Genomic DNA, 13977 nt, shown 5'->3' with positions numbered 1-13977 from the left:
CATGAGGAGGGGCAGAGAGAGAAGATGAAGGGAAAGGAATGAAGGAGAGGGAAGGGGGAAAGTGGGACAAGACAGGAGGACGATGAAAGGAAGGTGAGGTGAAGAAATAAGCCATCAGAGACACAGCATAAGAGAAAGGTAAGAAAAAACAGTTTGGTAGCAGCAGCAAACAGTCTCATATGGAGGATAGTGAAAAGAAACGTGACAGACTACACAGAGAAACCGTCAAACATATCACATGTGAAAGTCTACAGAGAGCCTTCAGAGATTCATAATTCAGCTTGAATTGTCTTCAAAACTTACTTCAGGGTGAGCTTGGTGTTGCAAGTAGAGCAGGCAAAACAGTTGACACACCACGCCTTGTTAAGAGCAGACACCACTGGGAAAAAAGCAGAAGGAGCAGCCACATGAGGCAGATTGTAGACTTATAGTTTAAATTAAACTAATGTTGGTGTGAAGTTCAGGCTACAAATAATTCTCAAGGCAAACCATGAGAAGAAATCAAGTTAAATTCAATATAATAAAGAAGCAGTAAAAGTAAAAAAAACAAAAAAACAATGCTGATGTAAACAGCCATTATACATTATATTTATTAAAATTAACTTCCTCACCATCGCCTTCAATGACACGATTGCAGTGGTAGCAAACATCTCCAAACAGCTGCATGTGATGAGGAGAGAGAAACAAAAGGTTAACAATGCACTGGTACATCTTATCAGTTTTTATTGAGGCTCACATGACACACAGTACTGTGCTCAGAAGGCACAGAAACAAGCGCAGGCTACAAGGCATTTGGAGTGAAAAAGAAAAAAGATCCATTAAAGCTTTCGAACACTAGGTGGAGTTGTTACATTGACAATCATCTTTGAGATCCACTGAAGTGAACACTGATGTAACGTGTCTCATATAGATGTATGAGAAAGACTAGCTTTAAGGCTCCTTTACGAAGAAAAAAAAAATCTCCTGATTAATTTTCGGAAAACCTGCTTTCCTGATTGCTCCCCACCAAATCAGTGCCTATAATAGCAAACTCCTTACGATCATGGAAGTCTGTGCCGAGCTCATTAGTAGAAAAAAAACATCAGAAACCTGAGCTTTTTGCTCGGCTCGCTTCTACATGCGTTTATCTCATTGAGATTTTAGTCAATAATGATTTAGATGATAAAGAGATAAAGTCCACCAAAAAATGTAAGCATTTTGATATAATATTATAGATCTATGATCATGATCATGCTAATTGCATTGGGACAAGAGAAATATCTCTTTCAATGTTACACATATCTACCTGTGCAAGTGGTTTAGACTCACTGGACAAAAACTAATACGTGTATATCTGGAACAGATCCATAATGCTTACATACACTTATGGTCACTTTATTAGGTACACCTTTGTTAGTACCTGGTTGAACCTCCTTTTGGAAACTTAACTGCCTTAATTCTTCATGGCAAAAATTCAACAAAGTGCTGTAATAATTCCTCAAAGATTTTGGTGCATATCGACATGATAGTATTACACAAATGCTGCAGATTTGTCAGCTGCACATCCATGATCTTCCACCATGTCCCAAAGGTGCTCTATTGGATTTAGCTCTGGTGACTGAAGGCTATTTGAGCACAGTGAACTCGTCATGTTGAAGAAACCTGTTTGAGATGATCTGAACTTTGCGACATGGTCTGTTATCCTACTGGAAGCTGCCATCAGTAGATGGGTACACTGTGGTCATAAAGTGATGGGCATGGTCAGGAACAATACTGAAGTAGGTGTTTTAATGATTCTCAAATGACACCAGGAGCCTGAGCTGTTAGTACAGGGCAAGATGGGGCGATGCTTTCATGTCAGCTACACCAATTTGTTGATCAGGTGTACCCAATAAAGTGTCCAGTAAGCATATGAAAGAAAAAAATTGTCCATTTCGATGTTCGACTGCAAATTTTCACGTTTTCATCTTTATTTTATACTTCAGCAGCTGTGGACGAACACACAGTTCCAGTTCACTGCTAATGTAAACTCTGTTACTGATACTGACGGAGTCATGCATACCATAAACTAAGACAGAGAAATGCGAGTTTCACAACAGGCTAAACATAACAGCATGTTTCAATTTCTATTTTGGTGTTCCACATTAATATTTCGAGTACCAGTGTGTGTTACCTGGTTGTAGTGCGTTTCGCAGTAGGCCAGGCCCTTGCGTTCGTAGTGACGGTGTCCCAGGAAAGGTTTCTCACACTTAGCACACACAAAATGCTGCAAGCAAACCCAAGCCAGGCACACATGGTTAGCACAGCCATCAGTCAGTACAGTACCCCACACTCAGACTGTGTTAAAGGTAGCAGCACAGTCCGGCTTAGATATTATCAGAACATAAATAGATCAGTTGTTTCAAAGGTTTTGTTACTGCATCCATACAGAGAGTTGAGAAGTCAGAATACTGACCTCTAGAGGATATTGGGAAAATATAACATTTTTATGATGGTAATGAATAAAAATCATATCTCAGCTACGAGATATAACATATTTTTGATTAATGTGAGGGCATGGATTTTTTAAATAGCTGATTTTGGTGAATAGTTTTACAATCCACTTTTTAAATGCTAACATTCATTTACAAAATAAATACTATATATACAGCCACTATCTTTTTCTGGTAGCACATATAAACTCTCAGACAGAGCTCTAGATGTCACAGGACAATAAAGCTCTCTAGATACCCTTAAATGTTAAGTCAGGAAAAGCACCTCGTTTGAAATTAAGGTGGAAGTATGATTAGGCCCCAAGAAAAAAGTTTGCCAAGATATCCACTTTTTAGTTGAAAGACTGATTAGAAAACTTTTATACTTGTGTAACCCCTTGTATGGAGGCCGGGTGACTGTAGCCAGGCAGGGAGGCGGGGCGGTAACCAACGTAAGGCCGGTGCTTAATCCCCTCACCATATCAAAGTGTCTCTCACAATAGGCACGACCGCCTCGCTCATAAAACGGGTGACCCTGAAACGGGCGCTCGCACACAGTGCACACATGATGCTACATGTGGAGGAGGGAAGACAGGAAAATATGCAAGGAAATATGTAAGAATAGAGATGTAAATAGGAAAAATAAAGCCAATAAACGTAACTGTGGAGGTAAAAAATATGGATAAAAAGTATGGCACATTTTTCACTAGGATAAAATATAGATAATAGAAAGCAATCATTTTCTTTTCTCTATGAAATCCAGCTGAGAATTACTGTGTTTGTTCTAAATACAGAAAAGGAAAATAACCAAAGAATACATCATTTAGATTTAAAATAGATCCACATACAATCTGACGAATCATACTAAATAAATGAACACACTGAAATATTACCTCCTTCAAGGTGACTCTATTTTCAGTGAATAAATTGAGCCAAGTTAATGTAACTAAAGCTGTTTTCATATGCTTTTCGGTTGTTTTATTATCACACCTCCACATGCCACTGCTTGCCCATTGCATTAACCACACGGCCTTCAATGGGTCTCCTACAGGCTCCACAGATCGGGACACCCATCTTGTCGTGGCAGGGTAGACAGTAGAGCTCCCCCTTCAGCTCCCTTGCATCAGCTGTCAGCTCCTTACTGAAAAGGTAAAAAACCCACAATAAACAATCCCAGTACATTTTACTGTAATTGAAGAGATTTATTTAGCTGTCATTTACGTACACAACACAATAGTGCATATGTGAATATGATCAGATAGCTTCACACAGCTGCAATAACACAACCTGTCCAGCAGAGAGCAATAATACGCCTTTCTGAAAATGCTCCTTGTTTAACAATTGTTTCAAACATGTTTGACGGTGATTTTCTTTTTAATAGAAAGTCTCTGTTTACCCGCAGTTGTTGCAGTTGAAGTGATCAGGGTGGTAGGGGTCGTTCTTGAAAAGCAGAGGCTGCTCCTCAATAATGGCGTGGCACTTCTGGCAGATGTACTTGCCGAGGCCCCGAGCTTTCTCTCTGTTGTGACATGGGCGGCACAGATGCCTGGTGGGACAGCAAGGGGGAGAGAAATATAGAAAGACAGAATACTTGTTTAGATGCTTTATCACCTAATTATGAGTTTTGTAGATCTTTCCACATCTGGTTTTGTCTTCTGTGATTCAAGTGAATCAAACAGATACCGGTACAAGTATCCTCCATAAATCCTTCTCACAGGAGTTAGATGTGTCCATGACATGTTTTTATACATTAACTGAGGCTAACAGTGAAAATTAGGTTGGGACTTCCTCATATGTAGAACTTTTAACTACTTGAAATATTTTGGCTTAAACAAAGGTGCTGCCTGTGCAGAGCTTGCAAGACGCAGAACAAATGATGCTTGCTCATTGGTGTGAAAACCACCACACATTTATTTTGGTTGGACAATAGATTGACTATTTATTACGAGGCTAGCAAAGTTAAAACTGTTTAATATGTTCCAGCTGTGCCAGATATTTTGGTTTTCACATTCAGCGCTGTCGGAAGGTGTTGGGAAAAATTCAGGGCTGTTTTACATCTATGAGCTTTGGTGTAAGATTTCAGAGCTGAGCCAAGACAATATAAAAGTCAGGGGAGAGTAAGACAGGCTCTATATAAAGTAGAGATGGCACGATACCACTTTTTTATGTCCGATACCGATACCGATATCATAAATTTGGATATCTGCCGATACCGATATGAATCCGATATAGTGTTTTTTTAATCAACAAAACTGTTTTTTTTTTAAAATATCTTGCTGCATTTTGTATAAGTTCATACTCAAGTTTAAAACAACAACTACACTAAAGCTATTCTGTTATACCTGTATGCAAAAAAAACCATTTCATAGTTCAGCAATACTGATCAATCTAATAAACTTAAGTACTTAGCGTAAATATTAAGCAACCTAACTAATAGGGTTCCAACTCCCAGCAACAACAAAAATAAATAAATAAAAAATAGGGAACCACCCCTCACACTCCACCTCATGATGCTTAATCGACGTAATCAACCTTAATTTGATGCAGTGTGAAAAAAAATGCACAGAAATCAATTATTTTTCAAGAAATATTAAATAGATTCAACATCTTTCTTCAACAAAATTGCAGACTGCACAGATGGTACCTCCCCAAAGGAAAAAGTACTATAGCTTACTAGGGTATATATATTAGACTTAATAGTCACTATATACAGTAATTGACTTCTATTCATTTTACATCAAATTAAAACTTTGGGTGTCAGATAATTATTTATTAAAAGCTAGACATTTTAAATTAGAATAAGAAAGAAAAGTATGTCTTTGTGCCCCCTTTTCCCTGTTCATGCCCTATCGGCCCCCCTGGCTAAACTTTGCTAGATCCGCCCCTGCACAGTTACCAGCCGTCAGCTACGTAGAAAAAGATCCTCGAGTAGAAAGTAATATTAAATACATTCTAACAACAGCTGATCAAGCTTAAACGTGCTGCTGTTGTTTATCCACTCTTTTCCTCTTTCTGGTGCAAAGTGGGCCAAAAACAAACAAGAGAGACGGACTCGTGACAGAAAAGCCGATCAGCTGATCATTAAGCAGTTTCATGATTGAAGTAGCAGCAAGAAGAGGCAGTCGCTCCATATATCGCTTGTTAAGCTTAACGCAGGAATGCTTTACAAACATTCAGAGATGGACTTACACACTTGCTTTACTTCTCTCGGGGATAACTTTGTCGGAGATGAAATGCCGGGTTGCTAGCGAAGCTCCAAATGCTATCCAGACCACCAACAGGTCCTGCATGCCACAGCCGCTCTATCACATGATGCATACTGCTCCGACGTGCTAACGTTCTGAGGTGAGTTACGGGTGTTGCAAGTTTTGTGAGGTGCTTTCATGATATTTAATGGATTGGATTACATTTTTTATTTTTCTCCGATATCCGATCCAGTAATTTAGGTCAGTATCGGACCGATACCGATACGTAATATCGGATCGGTCCATCTCTAATATAAAGTACCTGATAAAAAGCATTACAGAAAAAAAAAAAACTGTAGCTTTCTATAGCTGTTAAAAGACATCATTTAAAAAGAATCCCAACCGAAACTGTGGTGAGTTGATGTAGATGACTGACCTTCCAGCATTCTTAACAAATCCAACATCTGCGAGCACAGCCTGGCAGATATCACAGCAGAAACAGTCTGGATGCCAACTGTTGTTCATTGCCTTGATCACACGGCCAATAATGAACTCACCTGGGAGAAAAAAAAAATACGTTTAAATAGGTGTGTTCATGATAATGCAAACGTTACGCAGACATTAATTATGTCAAGAGAAACAAAGTCCACATCCTCCCTTTGAAACAAATGTAGCAGGTAAAAAAAGATGGATTTAATTAATTCCCTGTACTCACCACACTGGTGGCAGCAAGGTGCAAACAGCATCTGGAAGTCATGCTCACAGTACTTCCTGCCTTCAAACTGTCAACAGATCACATAAATAGATTAGAACAGTCATAACACTGACAAACAATATCATTAAAAAAAAGCTCAAATAGCTAAAATATACACAAACTTCTAATTATTATACTGTGTGAACCACTGACTGTAAATAAAAGGTGGATGTAGCCTTGAAGTTCTTTGTAGTGGCCAGCAGGGGGCGATTCTGGTTTAAAAAAAAGAGATCGGACTGTATTGGGGTTTCTTACATGACATCATCTGCAGATTGCTTGAGAGACGTCTGCCGTTGCTGGTTGCTGGGTCTTCAACTAAACTAAAGTGTTGCACTAAAAACCTCCTAGTGATTGCCACGGCCACTGTTAGTACTTTATTGTTATCTGGACAAACTATACCTGCTAACTTCCAGCCAAGCAGCAGTACAACGAATCGATGATTTTGAGGGCAAACTGTTTGCATTTCTGGTTTGTGTTGCCCTTTCCACAGTTTTACTACTGGAGAGTAGCTGTTAAATGTTTGTAGACAAGTCCATCACTTCTATTCAAAATACAACTGGAGCAACATGCTATACCTCAAAAAAATATCAGTTTGGAGGTTTTTGCCATTTTGCCTTAGTGACTTCCATGTGGCTTCCAGGGGTTCACTAACCGGTCTGTAAGTTTTAGACATTATTTACCCAGCAAAAGCCATAAACCTCAAGCATCCACTTGCAACCACATGCATCACTAGTTTCAAGTGTTCAGCACAGCGTGATGTTTATTTGGTTATTTAAGGTGCCAGTTAGAGTGAAATTTAACAAAAAAGTACATATTTTGATTGACAAGTTGCTACCTTATGAGTGCACAGTGTCATTGTTTCTCAGTTGGAGAAAACTGAAATGCATAAATTGACTTCACGCACCACTGGGTAATCTCTCGTCCCACTGTCTGGGTGTAACAGCAGTGTCATGACCGAGCTTTCTAAAGGTTAATCTGGATGAGTGACTGCCACAGTTTATATTTTATTATATCATGAATGTGACACTTACAGGCTACAATCCAGTAACAGGGGTGTCGGAAAAATGGACCGTCTAATGACGAAAAATGATAATTCCTTTGAACGATTAAAGGATATGCAGGAAAAGAAAGTGGGTTTGGGGGTGGGGGTCAAATAACAGAAGGGGTGTTTCAATCTGTTCGGCAGGGGGAATTAAACCCACACTGTTGTAACCCAGTTTTAGAATATAAAAAGAATAAACAGGCTTTTGTACATATTTCTTTGTATACATTTAACTGTATTTAAACTTTATATATTAAGTCTTCCCTTTAAAACAAGAGTTTTATTATCATTCTTATCAAGAGGGTTTTCTTTTAAATCTACATTTTACAGGTAATATGTATCAACTGACACAGCAGTGATGAGCAAAAGCTGACAAAATGACAAGAAGTACAGCACAATCATCAAGGATGCACAAGTTGTGAGGCTGATACTGATACTTCAAAAGCAAAACAAAAAACTCATTACCAGCCATTCCAGTATTTACTGTCACACAATGTGGCAGCTAATCTTTATCTGAGTATTTATAGGAGCATGTAGCATGAGGAATGACATCTAACATCCTTGGCTTTGATGTTTATTTACTGATCAGAGCTAACAGGTTCTCTGGAGCCGGTAAAACATCTGGCCCTGTGTCAAGTATGCAAACGGTTTACTGGAAGAGAGCTTCTAATAATCCAATAATCCTTTAAGGTTGTGCTCACCCTTCTTTATTTACTTTAACTGGACAGTTCCCTCACACTAAACATTGATCTAACTATATAAAGAAGGTCAATTTATTGTTAAGCTGCATTGTAAGCTTTGTTAGGCAATGAAGCATATCTGCTATAAAAAGTTGACACAATTAGCAGGTGTTTATTATAATGCACAAACCATCATGGTACCATCATGCATATTTTATGGGATTAGTAAAGAAAAAGATGTTACCTCATAGAAGAGCCCCTCTGGGAACTGCTGGAAACACTGGGCACACACGAAGCACTGTTCATGGTAAAGTTCCCCATTGCTGTTCACTATCTTCTCTACTGGGTCAAAGCCACTCTTGCAGCGCTCACACATGGCATTGGCCAGTGCATTGGCCATGTTGCTGAGGAGAAGAAAAACAAACTTAAAATCAAGGACAAAGTATATTTCTGTACTCAAAAGATTAGTTGATATAAACCTTAAATAAAATATAATCATTACAAAAAGCTTTTGCAACTGAAGCAAAACTCGCTTCGCTCAAGATATTATTGGCTTCAAATAAAGAAATAGTGCCATAGCAGCAGGTATGTTAGTAACAAATGACATTATTATTCACTTGGACAGAAAGACACATTGTGCTACCATGTTTGTTGATCTATCCAAGGCATCTGATTCTCTTGAGCAAACCCTGCTCTTAGGCAGACTCAGTGATGTTGGTTTGGGTGACTGTGTTCAGGAGCTAGCTTGCGGATATATCTCACTGTGTTTATACAGATGGATACAAGTCAAGTTTTCTGGACAGTCCCCCACGGTTAAATTTTAGACCCGTTTTTTTCTATTTTTAAAAACACAATTTAAAAGAATTGATTTACTGCTAAAATGCAGCTTTATGCAGATGACACCATACTTTACTCTGAGTCAGGGCATTGCCTTTTGTCTGTTGCAGGCATCATTGTGTGGTTTAAAGGTGGTTCATAATGCTAAGAAAACATAACTGTGTATTCTATAATCCGGTTTATTGGCCTTCATTAATCCTAAAGCTGGGAACCAAGTCACTCCGTGCATTGCTTTGAAGGTGACTGCTGGTTGCTTGCCACCATCCCAGGCTCTAGTATCCAAGGTAAGCCCTCTATTGTATTAAGTACCAGGTCATATCTCAGTCAACAGTATTCTTTACTCTCTTTTTTTTCTTCTTTACTCTCACTCATGGTTGCTTCAGTCAGTCACAAAGTTTATCTCAGCTCCTACCTACTTTGTGTTGCCAACCGTTACTTCACCTTGTCACGGCGGGTGAGAAGAGCCGTGTGAAAATAACAAATGAGGATCCAATCGCAGGCAGTAGTGGAGAAGTGAAGGTGGTTTATTGAACACGAAATAAATATAGACAAACAGCAAATGGAGCACGAAATAAACTAGACTGGAGACAACTAAACTACTGAATACGAACCGAAACTCAAACATGAAGCAAGGTGGACGACGGCATAAGATGGTGACAGCGGGGAACACACGGAAGAAACATGGTGGATACACGGACGGACCAGCAACTACAATGACAGAGGACACGACTTAAATACACAGAGAAACACAGGGGAATTACACACAGGTGGTGGACACAGCTGGGAATAATCAACAAGACAAGACAGAGGTAAAACTGAACACACTCACATGAGACGCAGACCTTCACAATAAAACAGGAACAAGAAACCATCACACTAAGACGCAGACTCGACATAGAGAGACAGACAGAAAATGACACATGGAACTAAACTAAACCTGCAAAAACATGACAACTCAAAATACTGGGTCAAACTGACCCAGAACCGTGACACACCTGTGGTTACCAAATATTCATTTCCATGGTCTCTGGTTGCCACTTCCCTGCAAATTGTTTTTGCCATACTGAGTAAACTACTTTCTTATCTGCATCAACTCCTATGGCTTACAAAAGAACTGCTATTAATGTATGAGTAGTCCTCTAGACGGCTCCTCTTTAGGGTACCCAGGGTTTTCCCCCCTATTTAATAAGTCCAACCTTATTTCTCTAACTTAATTATAAAAAATATTTTATTGTTTCCTACCATTGATTTTACATCTGTAAGGAATTTCTTTCTGTAACATATTTCCCTAAAGAATAATAATAACAAGGGTCATGCCAGGACACACCTGATGTAGTATCGTCCACCAACATCATAACAGCTGAAAGATATACTGAGTCAAAAGAGAAAGTAATGTGGGAAAGACCAGTCACACACACACACACACACACACACACACACACACACACACACACACACACACACACACACACACACACACACACACACTAAAGTTAATGCTCGTCCATCCAAGAAATGTGAGTGCATGCACTAACATGGATTCATACAGAAGACAAAACAGAACAAAAAACCCCAAACAAAACAGAACAGATGTGGTCTAATGATTTTTTTTTTAAAAAAGCTTGAAAACCTGAGACAGGCAGCAGCTATTAGAATAGAATAGAATAGAATAGAATAATCCTTTAATTGTCCCACAAGGGGAAATTTGGTTGTAACAGCAGCCAAAAAGACACATATACAAACAAACAGTACACAGGACACAGAACAGCTATTGCTGTTTTGCTCGACAATCAGAATTGTTTGTTTTGAGAAACTTTGGGTTTCTCTGGTTTCGTATTTTTGATTACTCTTGGTGTCATGGTTCTGTATTCTGTTTGTTGACATTCGGGCTTTCTCTTATGATCTTAAGGTTACTGTTCAATTATCTGTGCATTTAGTTAATTGAAGGTTGTGTATCCCCTTTGTGTATTCCCACTCTGTTCCTTGTCTTTGGTCTCCATGTTTTGTCTTCTGTCTGTGTTAAGCCTGGTTGTCTTAGTCTGGGTGTGTCAGTCTTTTCCTGTTTTATTTTGGTGTCTGTTCCTCCCTGTATCTTGTGTCTAGTTTTACTTCCTCCTTAGGCATTATGCTAGTTATCTCCAGCTGTGTTCTCATCTGTTTCCCATTCTCTCGTTATCCTTTGTTTGTATCTATTGCCTCAGTCTTCCCTTGTTTTTGTCACATCTTCTCTCATGGTTGTATTCTCCCTTGCATTATCTTTATTAAAGGGTTTTTTTTATACCTTCCTTAGCTTGTGTTATTTTATACTTCATTTTAGTTTAATAAAAGCATTTTTAGCTTAGTTTAATCCTCTTGTTTCCATGTGCTGTATTCTGAGTGCAACTCTGCCAGCCACACAACCAGTCCTTACATTTTTTTACTGCTGTACTGCTAAAAACACAACTGTAATGCATCACTGGGGGTGGGCCCCAGGCTAATATTTCCTTATGTTGCAAAAACCGGTGCCAGAACAAGCAGCACATTATGAGGCACACCCAAAAACCTGCAACAGAGATTCATGAAACCATCCTCAAAAAACAAAAAGAATTATTTGCAATCTTTTCTTCTGTCAACCATCACATCTGCAAAATTTGTCACAACACACAGTTAAAACCCCCAAACGTTTAGTTCATTTAAATAAAAAGAAAATCTGACACATGAACAGCTGGCACACAGCTGGATGTTTTGATTTTGATTTACAAAATGGAACACAAGCCAATCTGATCTGGCAACGGGCAAACTACGCTCTCTCTCAAACTGAATGAATCTATTATGAAAAATGTGCAACACATCTGTCAAACAGTCAGCTCAAATTTACAGCATCTAGTTTTTATAGATGTTGACAAGTTTTGGCTATACTATCATCTAATATTTGGCTGATTGGTCCTGTGTGCATCTGACCAGTCTGTATTTACTCCTAAAGGTAGGATTTGTTAGACCGAGCACAGAGATCTGACCAAATGAATCCGGTATGGCAATCTCTACACAATTCTCCCCAATCTGATCCTTTATATTGTCATAACTCTCCAAACCCACTTCTGTTACAAATTATACTCAGGCTGAACTTTGGACTACTTTCATCTCGACCTCAAGCACAGAAAGCAATCAAATGCCAAAACTGCAACATTCACTGTTAATTAATAAAAGCATATGCCCCCTGCTCAGAATAACAACACCTCCTAACACTTAAGACAAACTGGAGGTGAATGGGAATGTGCAGACATTTGCAGAGATAAAGGAACAATGACAAGGGAATAGCGGGACTGTCCCGGCTTCGCTGCTTTGTTTTAAAGGTCACAATACCACAGTGTATCTAAGCAACAGAAGTACGCACACAAGGCCGTTGAAGGATGTTTATGGAGTGATGCCATCTGTTCATTTAAACTCACACCAACTTGGGAATCATCAAGAACTCCATAAACTTCAAGACATTTTAACTCACTGTTTAGGGCTTTACTCTAAACTGGTCATCATTCCAAATGTCTGCCAAATGGCTTTAAGAATGCGCGCTACATCAAACGGGTAGAGTGAGTGGAGGTTCTTTTAACATGAACACATTGAAACAAGATGTTTCCACTCCTCACATGCTTATCAGACGCATATTGTTTTATATGCCCTGTCTGGGCTGATATCAAACACACTGAGAGCCCTGCCCTGTCCACAGGCTTGGTGGGAGGAAGTGATACATCCTTTAGGCATTTCCACTCTGCTATCAGCTTCTAGCACTCTGTGTGAGCCAAAGACAAGCCAGAGATGCAGATTTCAGAGAAAATACGTTGTTTCTTTAAGCCTGGTGCAATCAATGACAATCCGGCTCTTTTTAAGGCCGTGTAGGCTGAAAAAAAAGTCTCACCAGCTTCTGCATGAACTGCTCATATGGACAAGTCAAGAGAAGGCAAAATGATTTCTAATACAATTAAAATGGGTCCAGATTTCTTAAAACTCCACAGTGAATATAAAGTGGATAAGAGTGGATAAAGAAAATCGTTTTTTATGAGCACCATCTGTTCTCTCTACTCTGCCTTCTCTGGTCTCCATTTATCTTCAGGTCTTCTGATTTGATTTTTCAGTGTTTTCTCATTCTTCTTATATCTTTAATATAAAAAACCTGACTGTTCTGACCATGCAATGGTAAATTTCAGCTTTTCTTAGAATGATTTCAACACAGATTTACAAATAAGAATTGCCTTATTACACTGGTGAGGGCTCACAGTAAAAATAGCCAAATTTTTAAAAAATGATGTCAGCACATGTGCCAGTAATCCCCGTGAACCAACAGCTCGGTTTCCTGACTCGGCCCCTGTATGATGTCATTGAGAACGGATATTCCTAACATGACCATTTTAGGCTGCGAGCACAGAAACCCCACCCATCTGCTGTTCAAACCTTTTGTTTGCTAGGTGCAGCCAGTCAGCGAAAAGTTGGATTACAGGGAGGGGCAGGCTCAAAGATAGAGCTAAAATCAGTGGATGAAATGACTGTCTTAGCACACGAAAAGAAATATTATATTGAAAAGTTCCATTTCAATGTTTTACACGACTGACACGGCTCTTGCTTTCCTCAAAACAAAATTTTCTGTCTCTTCTGTCTCTATTGACTGCTTCCGATGACAGGCCTCTAAGCGTCCTTTAGAGAAACCTGTGGGTGACCCTACATTCATGCTTTCCCACATGTGATGATGTACCCTGATCAGTCAGAAATAAAGTATGTATATTTAGCCTTCCTGTGTTTCAGGCACACATACTTCAAATGCCAGCCAGCATATTCTGCTTTGCATAACAACTCCCCCCCTTGGCACAAAAATAACTCTTCCTGTGTGCTCCCTCCTGTAGCGCTCAGAGCTATCCCTGCACAAACATGGCACCTAAGGAAGCTTAAGCTGATAAAGCCCAGTAAATAAATCAGAATTCTTCACATTCTGTAACACGGCCGTAAGCTCGGGGTTAACACACTAACGCTACGTCAGCAAATGAGCAAAGTCCTTAACCCA

The 13977-nt window shown here is 39.3% G+C and overlaps 1 protein-coding gene across 13 annotated transcripts in view; it reads right to left on the bottom strand.

Annotated features, from left to right (window-relative positions):
* Positions 1–13977, bottom strand: part of LOC113007664 (LIM and senescent cell antigen-like-containing domain protein 1) — a 37056-nt gene that overhangs the window by 3253 nt on the left and 19826 nt on the right. For 9 of the 13 annotated variants that reach the window (XM_080290350.1, XM_026144443.2, XM_080290352.1 and 6 more), the window contains exons 2-9: positions 8356–8515; positions 6351–6417; positions 6072–6192; positions 3847–3996; positions 3441–3591; positions 2153–2245; positions 612–660; positions 304–379 (exon numbers count right to left, since the gene is read on the bottom strand). In XM_080290350.1, coding sequence (XP_080146476.1) covers positions 304–379; positions 612–660; positions 2153–2245; positions 3441–3591; positions 3847–3996; positions 6072–6192; positions 6351–6417; positions 8356–8515 — 867 coding nt within the window. Of the gene's footprint in view, positions 1–303; positions 380–611; positions 661–2152; positions 2246–2928; positions 3022–3440; positions 3592–3846; positions 3997–6071; positions 6193–6350; positions 6418–8355; positions 8516–9364; positions 9530–9559; positions 9639–13977 lie in introns of those variants that run through there. The other 4 variants (XM_026144444.2, XM_026144445.2, XM_080290351.1 and 1 more) reach the window with 4 other exon arrangements.

This window comes from Astatotilapia calliptera, chromosome 16, assembly GCF_964374335.1.
Source record: "Astatotilapia calliptera chromosome 16, fAstCal68.1, whole genome shotgun sequence".
In the NCBI taxonomy this organism is placed as follows: Eukaryota; Metazoa; Chordata; class Actinopteri; order Cichliformes; family Cichlidae; genus Astatotilapia; species Astatotilapia calliptera.
This window is presented reverse-complemented; position numbering and strand designations above follow the sequence as displayed.